The 20,258-nt window shown below is 30.4% G+C and overlaps 1 protein-coding gene across 1 annotated transcript in view; it reads right to left on the reverse strand.

Annotated features, from left to right (window-relative positions):
• The window catches only part of Actbeta (Activin-beta), a 217,021-nt gene that overhangs the window by 104,231 nt on the left and 92,532 nt on the right, over positions 1–20,258 (reverse strand). Inside the window, exon 2 of the mRNA XM_035082687.1 lies at positions 4,026–4,243. Coding sequence (XP_034938578.1) covers positions 4,026–4,243 — 218 coding nt within the window. The remainder of the gene's footprint in view (positions 1–4,025; positions 4,244–20,258) is intronic.

Raw genomic sequence — 20,258 nt, forward strand, 5'->3', positions numbered from 1 at the left:
TAAACAATTAGGCATGGTTTATAAAAATATGAATTTGTTGTAAACAATTAAAAATGGAATTTATCGATTAACTAATGCGTAAAGTTTATGTTCTTCGCAATGAGAAGCTAACCGAGCGTCAGTGAGACTCAATAACGAACTGTTCGAGAAATTTGTGATTTGTTATGAATCTTTCACAGTTAGCTCTTTCCAATGCTAAGTGTAATTGTTGACAGAACGTAGTTGTTGTGTCGTAAAGACAACTCTTAATGCATAAGTGCAATCTAATGCAACATAAGTCAGTCTACTCAGTGTTGTGTTATTTCTCGTACCTATAATCACGATTTTTTGTGAATATTAAATTCATGTTAGACAACTCTAGTGATTTCCAGTGATCTAAGTGATTCATTCAGTAATCATGAACTTGTTAAACAGTGCGTCAGAATGTCAAATCACAAGAACTTCATTGTACCAGCCAACTCAGCGTATGAAAACATACTTAAAAATGAGAATTCAGCCGTTGTTGGTGGAGTGGAGAAAGTATTAGTCAAAAGTAGCTGTTGCTATCATCGGAGCAGTACGGGACGTCATCCGTAAGCTAAAAACTTTTTTCGTGCAACGATTATGCTTTCTTGAAAACCGAGCGAGTTTGAGTCACGTTAATTTATTTTATTTGCATCAATAGTTATTGCATGAAAGTTGGCTCGCTGTGATTAAAAAACTACATGGTTAGGTGATTTTGCTAAGCGGTCTGCATTTCTGGGCCTTTAAATGATAAAGACATTATTAACTTCCCAGTGGGAAGTTATAGTAATAGGTCCAATTTTGCGAATCTCGAAATTTGACATATCTCCACGTTTTAAGGTCCCCAGAGTCGAATACGACCGTTTTCCAGTGGACGTCTGTGTGTGTGTATGTACGTATGTGCGTTCGGAATTGCTTTTCACCTCGATTATCTCGAGAACAAAAAATGATACTTACGTGGGACCAATTGCATTCGACGCGTAATTATGTAAGTAAAAACTGATAAGGTTTCCAGCGAAATCGGTCCAGTAGTTTTTTATGCAGAATGAAAAAATGGTGAACTACCTGAATTTTGAAATTTATAAATTATATCATTTTTTAGACAAAATTACGATCTTTTGCAAAATATGAATATTAAATGTTTGTAATAATTGTGTAGAAAAATGATAATGATATTTCGTGGAAAAAATTTTTTTTGAAGAACAGAATCTGCAATGAACAAATTTTAAACTTGTGTTGAAATGGTGAAAATAGCATTGAAGACAATATAATAGTCAATAATGATTGTTGATAATATGGAATTGTGTTCATAATAATTCAACATTGTTAATAACAAATGATTATTGATTATGAGAATATTTAAATAACAAATTTTAAATTCGTATAAATAATAAAAATAGAAATCTATGCAATATATTCGAATTCTTCCAACGCGTAATTTTTTTTTCTACTAAAAAAAAGTTACCAACCGTATGACATGAATGGAAACATACTTTATCCGTTTATAACAATGAAATTTGTTGTAAAGAATAGAAACGGGTTCTATTCGAATCGTTTTTTCACTTTTCCCACTGGGAAGTTGGTCGTGTGGACCTTTCGGGTCGCACCCAGACCACTGCAGAGCACTGATATTTTGTAATAATTTTTCGAATAAGATTGAGTCATTCCAGACATCGAACCTTTATGAATTTATTGGATATATTAAAATTATGTACTGTTTATTGAACAGGTAATAAATTGTGATCAATGGTAGTTGATATAAATGACAAATCGATTGATTAACACTCACCAAACCTAGTTAAACTAAGAAGTAAACTGATATTTTGTATGACAAATTTACTTCACAATAATCATTTAAAAATATATTTCTGTGAAATAGCGGCGGACACCTTAGAAGTACAAATTTTCTGTATTTGAATTTAAAATTTTGAGATAATTGCTGTTATTATCTCCTAACAGATACACTTGGTTGTTTTACGGAATCCTGACATATCTCAGAATTAAGATAGTATATAGCAAACACGCGGCATTCTGGAGTGTCATATGAGTGTCTTAGACTTTTTTCAAGTCCTCAAACACGTTAGGTTAGCACTCAAATTATTTTACCAATTTAGCAATATGAACTAACTCTTCAATACAGCGAATTCGAGTGATCACTAAAGGCTTAAGCTCTTATTTATCGAATCTGCATAAATCAGTATGTTTCAAAGCTAGCCATTTCAATTAATTAATTTTTCAGCATCATTTGATGCAATAATAAATTGCGATTATTTCAGGAGATATCAACCGAAGCACCTTCCTACCTGGTACTCGGATTATTTAATAAGTTTAATAAGAGTAAAATTTAATTTTATTTAATTGAACTATTTTATTAATTAAAGCATTTTCACGATTGTTTCTTTCAATCATAGCTACGGTGTCTAGGCACAACAGCAGATGCAGATCGAAAACCCTAGTCCATCAATAAGAAGCTCAGCAAGTTTACATATTCACATCATCTGGTATGTATTGTAAAATATGACGATATAATAGCTCCAAAAAAAATTAGAAAAAAATGAGAATGTTTATTGAATCAATCGAAAAATCTCAATGACAGGTAAAAATGTCTGGTCAGCTCAAATCTAAGTCAAAAATTAAACATAAACAAACCGGATAAGCGTTGCTAACAACCAATTCAGTCGTTTATCAAATTACATATAAATGGGGGCATGTATATATTACAATATGTTACGAATACTTACTGATTATCTGTCGAATTTTGACAAAATAGTGATTAATAACTACTTTGATTTAAAAATACAGAACTAAAAATGTAGGAATCAGGTACATCATGTTTAGTCCAGTCAAATGAGGGAAATGAGGTAATTTTTATTTGCGAAGGCTAAACCAATGATTTATAGATAACTAGATCGGCATTTTTGCGAGAAACACGATGGTGCAGGAAAAAAACGTTTGGTGCCTATAGGAGAGGAGTAAATCGCGACCCCCCCCCCTCCCATCGCAAGTCCAAACATTTATTCTTTCTCTCATCTAGCACGAGCGACCTTAATTGAATTAATCAAGGGTAGTTACCACCTTGTGAGCACTTGGGTGAAACTCCTAAGTACACCTGTAAATAATCTTAATTGATTAAAATTCTTGTTTGTACTTGGAAAATCATTTTGTTGAGTAGCGCGCGTGACGACTCGAGCATTTGCTCCAGAGTTATACAATTCCTGTTGAAGAATAGTTTAAGTAATATCAAAATATTACTTCCTTCTATGCTCTTTTTTCTACAAACATCATTGAGAAGTGCGACAGCTGAGTTTGGCCCTTGGTCTTGAAGGTTTCTGTTTAATTTTTAATGGATCTAATCTTATCGTTGGCGTTGTTCTCGTGAGATCATTTGTATATACATTAATATATTAAATTAATCAACTAAAAATTTTTCTTTCTTCTATTCTTGTTCTTTCGTTTTTTTATTATCTTTTTTTTTTGATCTATTATTATACAATAAAATAATAACCATTAAATTTAACATTTATTTAACATATTCAACATAAATTAAATAAACATTTTAAGGAGTTAGACTTCGTTGAAGCTCACTGACACTGACAAAGTTAACTCACAAACACAATTTGCTCACTTGTAGTTAAGTCTAAAGAGTTCCGAAAAATGTGGACAAGTTGAATTATTGACTCAAAGTTCAAAAATTTATGACAAATTCATTTATAAAAAGAGAGAGTTCGTTTTATTTATGTTACAGGATTGATTAATTTTTTTCATTAAAAGAAAGGATTTCTAGTCAGAAGTACCTAAATACATTTCATAGATCCCGTATTCAATTGTTTTTGGCGGCTTCAATCGTTATAAACGACGAAAGTTTGTGCGAATTTATTTCATGTTGTTTGTAACTCTTTTTTTTTATAATAATTGAGTTTTGGCTGTCATTCCTTTACTCATGCATCCTTACAAAAACATAAATTTTTTTCTGAAGTTTTATTAGTTTTGCATTAATGTTGTACATATTTACTATTTCTTACCTTTCCACGTAAATGAGTTGAATTTCCACAATGAACTTTGAATACCCATAATGTGATGTTTTTCTGATACCGCTGCCACTGATAAATTTGATGATAATGGAGATGATTCATAAAAACCTTCACCCATAATGTCGCTCTTTTGATTCTCAATGGTTCTAAGGTTGGTTCACTACTTGTCATTGGAAATTCCAAAAGGGGTTGATTGTTTAATGATTTTCCTATAATGAAAAAAAATAAGCAATAGAGTCATAAGGATTAAGTCTCTAGAATACATCGGATAATCCAGTGTAGTACAATGTGTTTTTATGTTATGCTAGACTAATCTAGAAAGCACGAATTGACGAGAAAAACAATTGTTGGCTTTTGATGAAGCATATTATTATGTAGCACAATTGATTTATTCATAATATACGAAATTAAGAAATTTTCGTTGGGGAGAAATGGAATAAAATTAGAATTTGTTCATGAAACAAATGTACGTTTTTTTCTATCAAGTAGGTAATCAGAGATCTTGATTGCTGTAAAGTTCTCTCACAAACAGATTGTAAAGTTGGCAATAAATTATTCTCACTTAAAGATAATTATACAAATAATATTGGTATTTTCTAAATATATTTGTATTTTTAACTTCCTAGTGGGGAGTTATAGTAATGGGTCCAATTTTGTGAATCCCGAATTTTGACATAATTCCACGTTTTAAGGTCCCCAGAGTTGAAAACGACCGTTTTCCAGTGGATGTCTGTGTGGGTGTATGTATATATGTGCGTATGTTCGCACAGAAATATTTTTCTGGTCGATTATCTCGAGAACAAAAAATGATACTTACGTGGGACCAATTGCATTCGACGCATAATCACATAACTTAGCACTGATTGAGTTTCCAGCACTATCAATCCAGTCATTCTTTGTCGAGAATCATAAAATAATAATTATTATTTATAAGAGACGGTATTCACAATAATCGAAAATTGTTAATGTCAAATAATTATTAATCATAATAATAATTAAAAAAAAATTTTTTATTTATTGAAAACAATAAAAAATGAGATCCATGCGATATATATTTGAATCCCTTTAACGTGTAATTTTTTCTTTTATGAAAAAAAAGTTACAAACCATGTGAAATGTATCGTATCCTACTCTTTATGTTTAATACAATTAAATATGTTACACACAGTCGGAAACGGGTTCTGTGCAAGGTATTTAAGTTCATCAAACAGAAATTTTCTTTTGCTTTCAAAGCGAAGGGACTAACGATATATCATGATAAACAACGGTTTTTTTATGACAATTAAATTGTTGTAGAGAAACAAAAATTTAATCTTATGGTAAATTCAAAATTTGTTTTCTGTTTATAATTGATGCCTATGAATTCTTCCGTCATTTTTTCAGTACTATTCCAAAAAATGGTATTTAAATAATAATAATCATTATAACACCAAAGCATCGTTTTTTTTTTCCTTTCTACGGCGAAGTTTGTCGTGTGGACCTTTCGGGTCGCACCCAGACGACTGCAGAGCACTGATATATTTAATATTAATTTTCAGCTGATATCTGTCGAGCTCTTTTTTCTAGGCTGTACGAAAATGTGTAACAACCATAAATAATGATAATGATGGAATTACAATGAGTCCTAGAACCATTGAAAATTTTTGAAATTAGCAGACTCCCGCAACTTTGTTCGCGTAATATGTCTTATGACGTTGCAAGACAATAAATTGATCGAAAATGTTATAAATAGTCATTTCATAGTATATATAAGCTCATTTTAATAATCATCACGTTGTGATAGCATCAAAAGAGGAGCGATAAATTCGTAGTCATTGGCTACAAAGAATGCTCAAGCTTTTGTAAGATTAAATTTTTGCCTTTCAGCAATTTTTTCAGTTGTTATAAACAGGAAAACGTTACTTTTACTTATATGGTACGTGTAGTTAATTTCCTTTTGGTAATAGAAAAAATTTATTGTCGAAAGAATTCAAATATGTAGCATATATAAGGAGATCGAACTAGATAGTTCAGTGGATATTTCATTGATTAAGTCTGCCGTAGAACTATCATAGGTTTTGGTGGACTAAACTCTTATGGGTTTCAACAGATGGGAGGGTATAGAGTGTGTAGTACTGTAGAACTCACATGGGTTTGAACAGGAGTGAGGAGATAGAGTAGGTTATCCTATTCATAGTATTTAAGCAGGTGGAGTATTGTTGACCTCTTATGGTTTTTAGTTGAGTATGGTCAATGCCCTCAGCAAGGGAGGGGGCATCCCCTGGTTTGTTACCTGTGATAATCTATTCAGGTAATCTATATAATGAGGTCATTTTAGAAAATTTTTTTCAAATGTCATATACCGTTAACTGAAAACACATTTTCAGTTTACGGTATATGACATTTAAAAAAGTATAAGGGAAAGAAGAAAGGAAAAAGAAAAAGAGTACCGTTTGTCTACCAGTATTTATTGTGAGATTTGTTTCCAAAAAGCATCGGTATAATTTCAAACATATAGAAATTAAATTCAAGAATCTATCAGTTGAATATTATTCTTAAATCTAAAATGTTTTTCATAAATATTGGAAAGTTGTTAAGAAGTGATCAGTATTATAAGTTATACATGAAAAGAGACTGACATTAAATCAAACTTTACTTTAAAAAATTTCAACAAACTGCACTACAAATATACACAGAGTTGAAAACAATAAAACCGGGAACTATTGCTGGTAGATTTGCATAATATTTATTGGGCTATACTAATAAATATACAGATATTGATTACTGAATTATTCATTATGAATGTGTTATAAATTATGATGACTACGACAAAATTCATCATTATGTTCAAACTTGTGATCCTGGAAAAATTCTTTCACAAATGATCTACGTAGAAATTTCAGAAGAAATATTTAATATGTTGTTCAGGAATAATCCAAATTTTATCAAACCATATTTTAAATTTATCGATATGATGTTTGATAATACAATATGTAAAAAAGGAATATTACTATTTAGCAGGTATTATTTTGATATTAATAAAAGCAAGGATTATAATTTTAAAACTAAAGAACGACAAGAAAAATACTCTTAAAGGAGTATAAATTATCGAACACCTGAATCATTGATCGTCATATGTTGCAGAATATCGAGCAATCGTTCATCAGCAGCATCATCATCAACATCATAATATTGAATAAAATGTGATTGAAGTTGCTAATAAGTTTGTATTAATGAATTTAGTTGAAAATTTAAAACCATGTAATAAGCATAGTACAATAATAGGATAATAGTAATAAATAAATAAAACTTTATATAATTTTTTTAAAATTAATTTTCACATCTACAGGTCCAGCTTTAATAGATTCATTCTGTCTTAAACAATCTATTACGATAAAGGGACCTTTTCTTAAAAAATTGTCTCTATTTAAGTATGATTTTCTAATATCTTTACTATAATAAGATGAATAGAAATTTGTGAACATTTCATACAAAAGTGCATATTTACTATTTTCAAAATCGATGTTCATGTTAGCATATGGATAACGTTGTGAGTTTGAATAAACAGCAAAGTCTTTAATATTACAATAATCAAATTTATTTGTTCGCTGTCTTATATCATTTTTACATCTAGTTTGTAACGCAAATATAATATGTCTTGGTTTCTCCAATTGATTTGTTGTCTTCACTGACCATATATGTTTTGTTGTGATGGAAAGGAATGGATATTCATATAATTCCCATGATCCGAAAGCTATTAAGATTGATGGAACTTTGCAAATGTAATTTAACATATTAACTTTCTTTGCATCAGACATTGTAACATATGGAACTAACCATTTAATTTCATTACGAGTAATTTTGATTGTTTTCTTATCTGTTGTTGCTCCAAGCATTATTTCACTGTTTTCCAACGAATATTTTTGCTCTGATGTAAATGATGAAATCCTTTCATAAGTTTTGTAATACAAACATTTCTTTACGATCAATTTCAACTTTATCTAATCTATATCTTATTTCTTCAAATAAGAAACATGCAAATATTGTCGTAAGCAAAGATCTGTTTGATGTTTTTTTTATCTTCTTTTGTAAATGTACCTATGATATGGATTGAACTTTCACTAAGTAAAACACATAAATCTTGATGTTGTACAGCAATACGTATTTCATCATCATTTCTATATATGATGTGCATAAATCTTATAATGAGAAATAGATTCATCTTGGATAATTTTTCTGTTGATTTTTAACGCCGACGCTTCCATGGTATCATACACGAAAAACTGAATTTAAATTTATCAATTCTTAATTTAGCACGAAACCAAGACTTTTTAGTAACTAAGCGTTCGAATGAGTTAGTTGTTTCACTGCTCTCCTCTTCTGAAATGTTGCTTGTTTGACTTTTTTTTTTTTTTAAAATTATGTAGATTCGCACACGGTTGTGGTATATTATAGCATTGCTCTTTGAAATCTTCATCATATGCAATGACCATTATATACTTTTTAAATGTAACCTCATAGTGGTCACTTCAGATCAATTATTCATTAATTTTCCGTCTTAATTTACAACTCGTATTTGTAAATTATGTATTTCCCTCACCGTGACTTGTGATATTACACTCTACACATATTGCATTAACACTCAATATTGATGTTGGTTCTTCTGATTTATATATTTTTCCTACTTAGCTAATTTTTCACTATGTAGTTCTGTGACAAGTGAACTTTTTTCAACTCTTAATGAAAGATTTAATTCAGGATCTGTCACAGTTAGAAATGTATGAATATCTTTAAGATCATAAATCCTAGTTGGAATTGTAATTGTACGCCATTCGTCTTTCATGTTTATTTTCGTAGGTGATAATCCAATCGGAGGAGCATATGAAACCTCCAATAATGATGAATTTGCAGTAAGTGTTAATATCAAAGAATCACTCATCATGTTTACTGTTTAACACGCAAAATGTAAATAAAATAAAATTCTTCTCTACATCATATTTATAGTTGACTATTAGAAATTTTAAACATGAATCTCTACAGTTAGTTTTAATTTAATCTTGATATTTTTTATAATTATATAATATATGATTTCTATTGAAATAATTCACAAGTTCTCTGGGTGGTTTCAAATCACCAAAACTATCAATGTATGCAACTCTTTCACCCTTTTTTTTACATGCAACCCAATGAGTTCCAAATCCATCTTTATTGTCTAAATTCACAATTGCTGATTCATTTGTCCAAGGTGTTGATGCTAGTAGATTATTTTTCATGAAGACATTAACCAAATAGAGTATTTTCCATTTTTCTGTATACCTTAACGCATCAAAGTTGGATAATGCTCGATTCGGTAATTTTATCAAATTTAAAAAAAAATGTTTTTTCCCATTTATATCGATTAAGATATGCTCCTTTTCCAGGCTGCTTATTAGCAGCAAATTAAAATTTGCTGCTTTATCACTATTTACAGCCTTTGCAATTCCAGTAGCACCTCCTGCTAGTGCACCTGTAGCACTCAAACCAGCAAATATTGAAAGGAACGGTAACATATTACTAGATCTTTTAGCTAAATGTAAAAGACGTTTACATTGTAGTGTTTTCTTTTTTGTTCCTATAACATTTTTTTTAGTGTTCACTTTTTTTTAATTTTCCAATCCCATTCCAAATTTTGTTTTGAGTTTCAAAGCATTAACAACATCCTACGCTGCTATTTTTTTTACCGAAGCCAGCGTCTCTAGCTAGTATACGTTGCCGCACTTTTTCAGCAAGCATTTTATCTACTACATATTTATCTGATAGATTTTCTCTATTTTGAGAATATGCTATATCATGTGCTCGACAAGCAGTATCTAATCGATTGATTCCTTAATCATCTCGAGCCAATCGTTGTTGTAATTTTGTACCAAGTCCACAAAATTGATATCCAGGAATATGTAATTCTACTGGTAAATCATTGATAACTTTATTCAAAAGTCCCGCACCTTTCTTCTTCTTAGTTGTTTTTCTATTCACAGATACTATTTTACTGATTCGAAACTATGAAAGCAGTGGTATTTAAACCCTTGCACTTAGTTAACTTCAAGATGGAGTTTAAACCACATAATTTAAAATCCATTTAATAAACTTGTAGACGAAACGAAAAAAAAAAAATTCAACCGATTTTTTCATAAATGATTATAGTTATAATTGAAAAAATGATGTCAAAGAAAATACTATTAAAAATGTAGCAATGAAAGAGAGACGAAATGCTATTATATTGAGAAAAAAACCATTTCGTAATAAAGTCGATGTTTTTTCTCCTTCTTATGATAATTCAAAGAGAAAATAACGTAACAGATACAATCAATCGACGAAAATTAATGCAATATTAAGAGCTTTAAACAAGTCCATTCCTATCAATAATAATAAAAAACATAAAATAATAGAAAATATACAAATACTTGGAGAGGGGGGAGAAGGAGCAGAAGAAGAAGGAAAAGCCTTAAGCAGAGAAAAATCTACAGCAATTATATCAAGTACCCCTCTTAAAATTACGGATGCATTACAAAATATTAAAAAATGCTTCACGATAATAATAGAAATATTGGTACAAAGTGTGGTGTGAGGAAACCTCGAGAAAATGTACTTTATATAGGAGATTCTGAAGTCCATTTCCAAGACAATAAAATTCTGATTGCTGAACGTGTATATAATAGTAAACTTGGACTACTTGAATAATTATTCGAAAAATTGCCTAATAGTTTTGTTGTTAATAAAAAAGATAAAAAAATTTATGGTGAAATTGTTGATTATACGAATTTGACTCGAAAGAATTACAATCAAAACGGATCATTAAGAATTGACAATAGTGAAAAATTTAAAATGTATATTGAAAAGTATATTGGAAACGGTTCAATAACTCAAAATAAAAAAACCTCTACCTCAATATAAAATCACAATAAAAAATCAATCAACAAATTTCACCTACTGGGATGATACTAATGAACTTGTTGATAGATTACGATTACTCATGGCCTCTTACAATGCGGGGAATAATGCGCATTCAAATGGAATAATTTTAATTATTGAAGAGCTTAGAGAAGCAAATATTATAAAATAAAAATTTTTACTCAAAATTTACACAAAATAATTCTATGATGTATAAGTCAAGAAAATTGAGTATATCTCATTTGTGTTATAATAACTGTACAATTCACATCGTTACGTTTAAAAAGAAAAAAACAAAAAAAAAGAACATCAATCGTCATGGTCAATATTGGACACCTAGTTATCATCAACTATAGGGCTTTTTAGGAAATGGTTTTAAATTAACCAAGGATAATAATTATGGTATTGCTGGTAAAAAATTGTGTAATTTAGGTGATGCAATAGATTTAAGTGATGTTGTCATTGAAAATTTTAAATAATACTTCTGAAGAATTGACAAAGCAAATTGAATCGGTAAATAATATGGTGAAAGGGCTTAGTAGAAGTACAACTAATATAAAATTTAAGATAAAAAACGATGTTACAACATAAGTAAAGAATGCACTCGCAACTCAAACATCTCATATAGACAATTCAATCGATACAATAAATAATAGAACCTCAAACTAAATCGAATAAATTAGAGACAATACTTAAAAAAGGTATAAATCCTAAAGTATAGTCAGAAACTAATCATTGGTGTGTGAACATTTGTGGTACCGAGATCAATCTCTGAAAAACCGAGCATTCATCGTCTTGGAGAACGTTAGGAATCTACTCCTGGTCTAATGAGGGGACCTCCGGGAATTGGTTTTCCATTAACTAGTGACGATCAGTTTGATAATGGTGGTGAACGATTGTGTAATATAGCTGACCCCACAGATTTGAATGACGCAGCATTATAGAAAAGTGTTAATGATATTGTACATAAAGGATTTAAAAACTTACATGCAATAGTATTAGCAGATTTAAATAAAGTTATAGATTTATCACATGATGAAACACCATTATTGAAAGAAACTATATTCAAATTGAGAAGACAGATAAACGATGTAGAAGATTTAGTTTCTGGTTACATCTCATTATTATCATCATTGAAGTATACTATTTACTTCAGAAAAGAAGTTAGATAATTTTGAACAAAAATTAATCGCAGAAAGAATTTTTACTGATTCTCAATTCTTAAAATTTGATTCTACTACTGATTCAATGGAATCACGATTCAATGCATGTCGACAAGCTATAATAAACCTTTTCAGAAAATCAAGGGACCAAGAAGCACTCTTGAAATCATCACAACTATTCAAATTCTTGCGTAGTGGTCTAACCTGGGGTAATGAATCAAATGTAAAAGATTGTAAAAGTAATTGCCGATGAGCTATATGTAGATAGAGGTAAAGAATTTTATCATAAAGAATTTCAATCACTAATGGAAGAATATAACATTAAAATATATTCAATATTTACAAATCTGGAAGCCTCTACAAGTGAACGATTTAATCGTACATTGAAGAATAAAATGTAAAAACAATTTACTATATGTGGTCATTATAAATGGATAAATATTTTACCAGGATTAATAACATTATATAATAATACCAAACTTCTCACTGTTATGTTGAAACTGAAAGATGTAACAGTTGAGAATGAAAAACAGCTACTTCGAGATGTATATAAGACACATTTATATATAGTAAATAAACATTTAAAATTGAAATTCAAAATTAAAGAAAAAGTTCGCATAATTAGATATTTGAAAAGGGATATACACTTAATTGGACTACAGAACTTTTCACTCTGAAAAACATCAGAAACACAAGACCGGTTACTTATAAATTAATGGATTATCAAGAAAAACCTATTGAGGGACGTTTTTACACTAAAAAATTGTCCAAAGTCAGGTATCCTGATGTTTATCTTGTTGAGAAAGTTTTAAGAAAGAAGGGGAATGAAGCTTATGTTAAATGTTTAAGGTGTCTCTCACTAACTATATGATATTTAATTCTACTTACATTAACATCATTAAATAAACATTCTTTATAATCATTTAATGTAATTGTTCTCATAAAAGATGATTGTACTCCTTTAGATTTCAATTGTAACCAATTGCCTATTTGTTCACTAAAGGTATACGATATTTATTATCTTTTCCATAGTCTGATGTATCGAATCTATTAATATCTCTTCTCATATATTCATAAATGTTTGGAACTTTAAAACGATAAATCAAACTATCAGTATCTGTATACGTAAGTTTTACCTGTTTCGGAGCGACCTTTTTTTGAATATAATTATAATGAAAATCATAAATATTGTAAAATATATATGTGTCCATTTATAGATAGATTGACTAGCGACAGTTTGTTAGTTGATGACGATTGCTCGACGATTAGATAGTTTATACAACTTTGAAATATCAAGAATACAAAATCCTATTTAAAACGGTTTATTAAATTTAATTTCAACATTTCCAAATTCTACTGCAATTGAATATTCATTAAAAATTACACCTGAATGATATTTTGGTTGAGCAATACAATAACGTGCTTCATAAAAACCATCCCATTTTTCAACAAGTTTAACATTTCTATATTTTCGCACATTTTCCATTGTTTTTCTATATATAGCATTATTCGTTAATTTTAAAAAATTTCAAATTTTCAAAACCATTTTTTTCCTCTTTTCTTTTATCCGTATTTAAATCTATATATAGTTTCATCTATCTATTCTACCAGCTAACATCCCTGGTTCACTTATAAAAAGTATAAACCCAAAATCTCCAAAATTCTCAAAAATCTTAAAACTAGTTACAAAATCTTGAAACTTAACTTAAGTAAGATGCTGCTGGTAAAAGGTCCTGACAGGGGATCTCCTGGAGCTCAGTTATGTGGGTTGTGGAGAGAGGGTCAGGGCCGGCAAGGAAATTTTACGGTTGTACCCCATAGAATTTTCCTGAATGATCAGGAACACGATGGAGTTGAAAGTTCCCCGTTACATAAATCCATTAATAAACAAGTATCGAGTAATGATGGCTTTATTAAACAAAATCCATCGTTCTATGGCCATGCTGCATTAACCAAATAAAACTATTTCACAATCAAATGCCTTCGACCTAAGTTCTGGAACATTCTACAACTTCTTATATTATTTAAATATTTTTACAAAACATTATCCAATCTCAATAAATGACTCAAAGCTAAATACAATCGAGCTCTATCTTATAATTTTCTCTAAAACTCGAAACCAAGGGTGGAAGATCCATCATCTTTCATTATCTTAGCTGAAAACTACCAAACTACTGAAAATCCCACCAAGATTTAGACTCAATACGACTCACAGGAGCTGCAGAGGATACTTAGATATAGTAATCTCGTTTCGACTAGTTCCTGGATGAACTGGAATCTCCTCTCTGCATCAGGGATCTCCCTGCGGTCCGCCATGTCACTACCGTCTGCTATCTTCCTCCTTAACTTGCTCAAGTTTTTCAACCTCCATTCGCTTCTTCCATCTTCACTCTTCAATGGCTAACTCCTAACTTTCCTCTCCAAAAGCCAAAATCTTACTTCTCCAAAAGCCAAGTTCTTACCCCTTCAACAGCCAAGTCCCAACTCCTTTTTTTTTCAATTGTTCGATGTCTTATCATTTTCCTCCTCCAATAACATAAGTATTTCGTGATTTGTAGGATTCTGTCCCCACAAGTAGTTCTCATCACGTGATCTCTCCTAGATTTCTTTGTGGAAGGGCGTCTTAACCTAGGTGCTTCCTTGGAGGCAAAGTTGATCAGGCTTCCCTCCCACAAGGCCTGCAAACTTATAACTAATTCTTCAACATCTAACGGGTAGCACGTTTCGTTTAGCCGTCTACTCCACGTTAGCGGTCCACTTCTCCACTTAATGGTTCTCAACTACACATGATTATTTCTTCTCCTCTACTAACTCCTCCTCATCTTATTGAGTCTTTTTATACTACTAGAGCTACATACATGATCTTCCAACCTTGCTAATTATCGTGTATACTGATGTTTTAAATTAACAATCGAAATAAATAATTATTAATAAAAGTATATAATCGAGTAAAATAATCTCTTAAGCACACGTAAACAATGACTGCAATGACCATTAAAATAGGTCCTCGATGCTCTAAAAATATAGAGCAACACGTGAAAAATACCTAGAGCAACCTAAGTGGGCTAGAATTAGCCTTCAATATTCAATAAACTGTTAATAATGATCGTCAATGGGACGTTATACCAAAAATAACGTCACATAATACTTGACCATTTAAATGAACCATATGGTAAATAAGAACTCATAGCAGCACCATAAAGATTATTTATGTCATAATACATTAATTATGAATCTTCTTTTTGTGGCTAATAATCTTTCATGAACCTATTATTCGATTCAGCATATTTATTACAACACTGGAATACCTTACCTCTGATTCGTTTTTCTATAAAATCTAACATATCAACATCTTGAAACGTATCTAATTTAACACCAATACATTTAAGAATAGAATCAAATGCTAATCCAGGTGCTGTGTAATAGTGTAGAGAGTCCAAATTATAAGTTTCTAAAGTTTTCAAATATATATCAGCTAACAGATGAACATCTGTGGCTAAATATAACTCATAATATCCACCTAACGTTTTTCTGCATTACAAACATAAGAGATTTGTTGATTGTCTAATGATTTCATTGATGTAGGATTATCAATTATTTCTTTGAATTCCTTTGAAAATTCGAATAATTTTTGCATAAACCATTCTCTATAATCTTCACCACGATATAAAGCAAATTTCGATTTAGAATCATCATAAGAACAATGTATATAAAAAGATATACTACATGGTACGTATTCTGATATATCGTTAACAGGAGTCAAAATAATGCATTTCAAATCAGCATAAATTACAAACGGTACTTTTTCTTTATATATGGAATTTTTAAATTTTATGATCTTTTCTTGAGTAAATTTAACTCTACAATTCTTCAATCTAATAAAATCATTAATATGTTGTTTTAAAATTTTTTTAGAGAAAAAGTAATTTAAACAACGATTACAAAGATGAGCATGTCAATTATGTTGAGATATTTGTGATGAAACTGAACGTGAAAGATTTGTGATGAGTGAATAGATTGCTCGTTCACTTCCACTATCTAATCCATTCTCTGTTAGTGATAGATAATTTTTTTGCTTACCGTCTTCAAGATGATTAATAAAATTTCTACTTAAATAATATGGTACAATGCTTTTATTATTATCCGTTCCATAAACATTAATAACTACATTATTTAATTTTTCAAATTTAGAAATATCACTTGATGGTGTTGGGGAGGAAATTTTAGTTATATCTATCAATGTCTAATGCTTTTTATAATTCTCCACACAATTACCTTTTTGATTTGCTTTTACAGGCTGTAATGCAGCGATGACAGATCAAAGGAAGCAATGATTATCATTATTTTTGATGTTAATAACAGCTTTTTTCTTTTGTATGTTTTTATCAATTTTACAAAATGTTGTTCCTTTAATCGATTACTCTATTACGTTCTATTCTATATAAAATGAAATAATAGCAGACGAATAGATAAAACATAATAGCTACCATAACAGTTATGCTCACATGACTCAAGATGTGACCCTGTTTTCGTTGCTGATGATATGATTATCTTCAAACGGTTAAATTCATTCACAAGTCCGTTTTTAATAGCCGTCAATGCTTTAATATAAGTGGATCTGTTTTCATGAGGTAATAGCATGTATATTAAAGGAAGTGGTTTTCAGCCCTGAAGATCATGTATTGTATAAATTTAAAAAAAAATGGATGGAACTGATCGAAAATTCTTATGACCAAACCAAACGTTATATTCCTGAAAAAATTCTAAATTTTTCAGTGTAATGAATATTGTTTTCCTATAGGCTGGTATAGTCATTTGAGGATTCTTTATTCGTTGAACAGTTCTCTTGAGTGCCGATGTACTTGTGTGACGTGAAGACTTGGTAGAAACTTACAACTCAGGATGCTGTAATTGTGGTGAGGAGGAATGAAAATTGAATCACACAAAAATTCAAATATATTTCTCTATTTCATTTCCATCACAGAAAAATTACTCTTTTCCATTACAAGTGCTCTTACACAAAATCGTCATCTCTAACACTTATGCCAGTTGGCCAAGGAGGGTTGCACTTAGGCCCCTCAAATTCTCATTAGTTGTTAACTCTTATCTCATAGGTGAGAAAAATCCCCAAATTGGCCCATTATCACTAACGATTTGCTCGATGAGTCACTAGCTAGTCACTTGATCTCTGATTAATGGGAAAAGTTTTGAAGAAAAAAAAAGGGGCTCGTAGAAATTTTTTACAGCACTTACTCAAGAATTTTGAGTAGGGCTGTCTTTTCACCAAGATAGATCCGGGGTCTTTTAAGGATTATTAACATGCAGGAAAACATTTAGTCTCTTGATTGGATAACTTGGCTATGCAACAATGGCTAATTTAGACAACTTTGTTGTAGTTTTGATGATAATATTTGATGTGCTATCAGTTTTTGTTGTGTTATGATCTCAAAGTTTTGCCTTGTATTGATCACGAAATGAAAGTATTGAGAGATACATGAAATAACAAGAGAGACAAGAATGATTTAGCGTAGAAGGTCACTCGTATGAAACATTAAAATTGTTTAGATTAGTAATGTGAAACATATTAATCAACACATGGGTAATAGAAAAAGCAAGGTAAGAGCAAGAAATCTTCGAACAAGGGAGAATTAAAGAAATCGAGAAAAATCCGAAGGAAAAATGCTAAAACAAGAAAGACCGGATGCAAAAATACAAAAAAAAGTGAAGAAATGCAAAAATCTAGTATAAAAAGCCTTGTGAAACTGACTGATGCAGTAATCTGAATCCAACAACGCACCCTCGTTGGTCAACGCTTGTTCAAACTTGCTACCTTTCTTGCTCAATGACAGTATAGAATGTAGTAAAACTTAGAAAAACTCTGTGACTTAAATACTTAAAAAAAAATTGTAATCAAGAGAACTTTGTAATTATATAATTATCACATTTATCCGATCAATAAACGCCGTTTAGTGTCAGCAAATTAAAATTCATGCGTAAGTAACTTTATACATTTTTACTACCTATCCGCTTGTTTCTTAGACCTTGTTATTGTCTGATGTGTGAGAATGCATTTTCTATAGTAGAAAATCAATATCCTGATGTAATGTATTTTTGTTCTCAAAAGGCGTCAACGTGTAAAGAGATTTCAAGTTCCTCTTTTTAGTCCCAGCCTTTCGACCAATAGGCAGGGATGAGAGGATTTTCGATAGAGAACGTAAAAATGTATAGTTTATATAAAAACAACAACAAAGTTTATTTAAGGAAAATTATTAAAAATTTATAACAACTATTCAGACGCTACCAACAGACGATTTCTTTCACTCTAGTCAAAAAGAATTACAATTAATTAGTCCTTAGTTAATGCTCCTGTCAGCGCAATATTTACTTCTACTCGCGAATTAATTTAAATATCAATTGAAAAATAATTTGACGATCAAATAAACTTTATACAAAAATTTACAAACTTTAAAATATTATAAATACAATTTTCAAGATAAAACAAGACCTACGATTTCGAGAGATGTTTCACGACGATCTGATCTCGATCTTACTTTTTTGACAACTGACTGATGCATCAAACCTTATATATTGATTTAGTCGAATGTAACATAATTAGAAGTCTCTTGCTTCAGGCGTGCAAAATTCCATTCCCATGGTCTTTCCCTTTTTGGAAATCTAACGCTCTTCTTACGACACGTACTTTTTTTTAAAAATTTTATCGCTTTTCGTCATGTGGGTTTTCCAAAAGCAATAAAATATCTAAAAAATGATTTTCTCAACTATTCATCAAAACCCTCTCTACTATAACGAAATCTTAGGAAAACTCAGAGAAAATAACTACAGTAATAATCGTTAACTTCAATCCTGAAGTTTTATTGCTATTCATTTTTAGCTTCTCTTAAAATATATTTTAAATAATTATGTAAAATAAGTATATTCAGACATTACACTGATACATCTTGGAAACTTTCTTATATCCTAACTTATTTGCTTCTGATTTAGTGAAAGAAACAATTACGCGTTGGAAGAACTTTAATATGTTGTATAAAACCCGTTTTCAATTGTTTATAACCAATTCAATTGTTATAAATAATTCACATGAAAAAAAGTAGTCCATAAATTTTCTGACAACGTCCTCTACATGTGTGCAAAATTTGGTCGCAATCGAATAAGCTGTTTCGGAGATTAGACAGACAGAAATTTATGTAGTAGTATAGGTTTCCAATGATTAATCTATACTAATAATATAACGGTACTAATAATAACGTAGACCTTTAGAAGTACGATATTCTCGAAGCACTTACTTCAGAATCTACAAGAACCTAAACGAACCGAAAAAATTGTAGAAACGCATCGTTAACACAGATAAACATTCCGAGAAATTAGCGAAATATCAAAATAAACATTCGGACAACTTCTGATCAGCCACATCCTCCCCCCGACTTCACAGTACTTATCAATAGTACAGGAGTAACAGGAGAATATCATCATAGAAATTTTTAGAGGAATATATGTAACATACAGACATTTTTTCTGTTGGATAATTTTTATGAACATCAATTATGTCGAGGATATTTTGTCCGCAGATACACACAAAAAGTTGCCGTTGATAACGTTAGAGCCATATATCGGCCAATTTCAAGCTCCAAACGCTACGCTAAGTATTGACAATTTATAATTGCCCATATTTGGTTAACTACCAGCAGCCACTCAATCGTACATTAAAATAGCATGTAATCAATAGCTTGTCAGCTGATAGTTGAATACATAGGTTGTTATAATGATAAGAGATTAGGTTTTATAACTAAGTCTTACCTCCACCAACTGAAACATATTTCGTTTGTATTTGCGATAGAACAAAGGGCTACTTGTACTATTATTGTAATAGGGACCGACACTGAAACTCAGTCTTTTACTGACGAATAAAATGAAAATTGAATTTCATTTCCCTCATGGTTTTGCGTACTTTCTTAATGTATTTCCTATAATATTTTACGAATTTGAAAATATAATTTTGATATCTATTAATTTTGCTTTTATCATGTCACAAACATACCCGCGATTTAAAAATTTCAGAGAACTAAAAAATAATGTAAATAATAATGAACAATGCGTAACATCCAATTAACACTCTGCCGGTGATCATAAGGGAATT

This window comes from Chelonus insularis, unplaced genomic scaffold (genome assembly GCF_013357705.1).
Source record: "Chelonus insularis isolate UGA/USDA-ARS -01 unplaced genomic scaffold, ASM1335770v1 contig_34_pilon, whole genome shotgun sequence".
NCBI classification, from domain to species: Eukaryota; Metazoa; Arthropoda; class Insecta; order Hymenoptera; family Braconidae; genus Chelonus; species Chelonus insularis.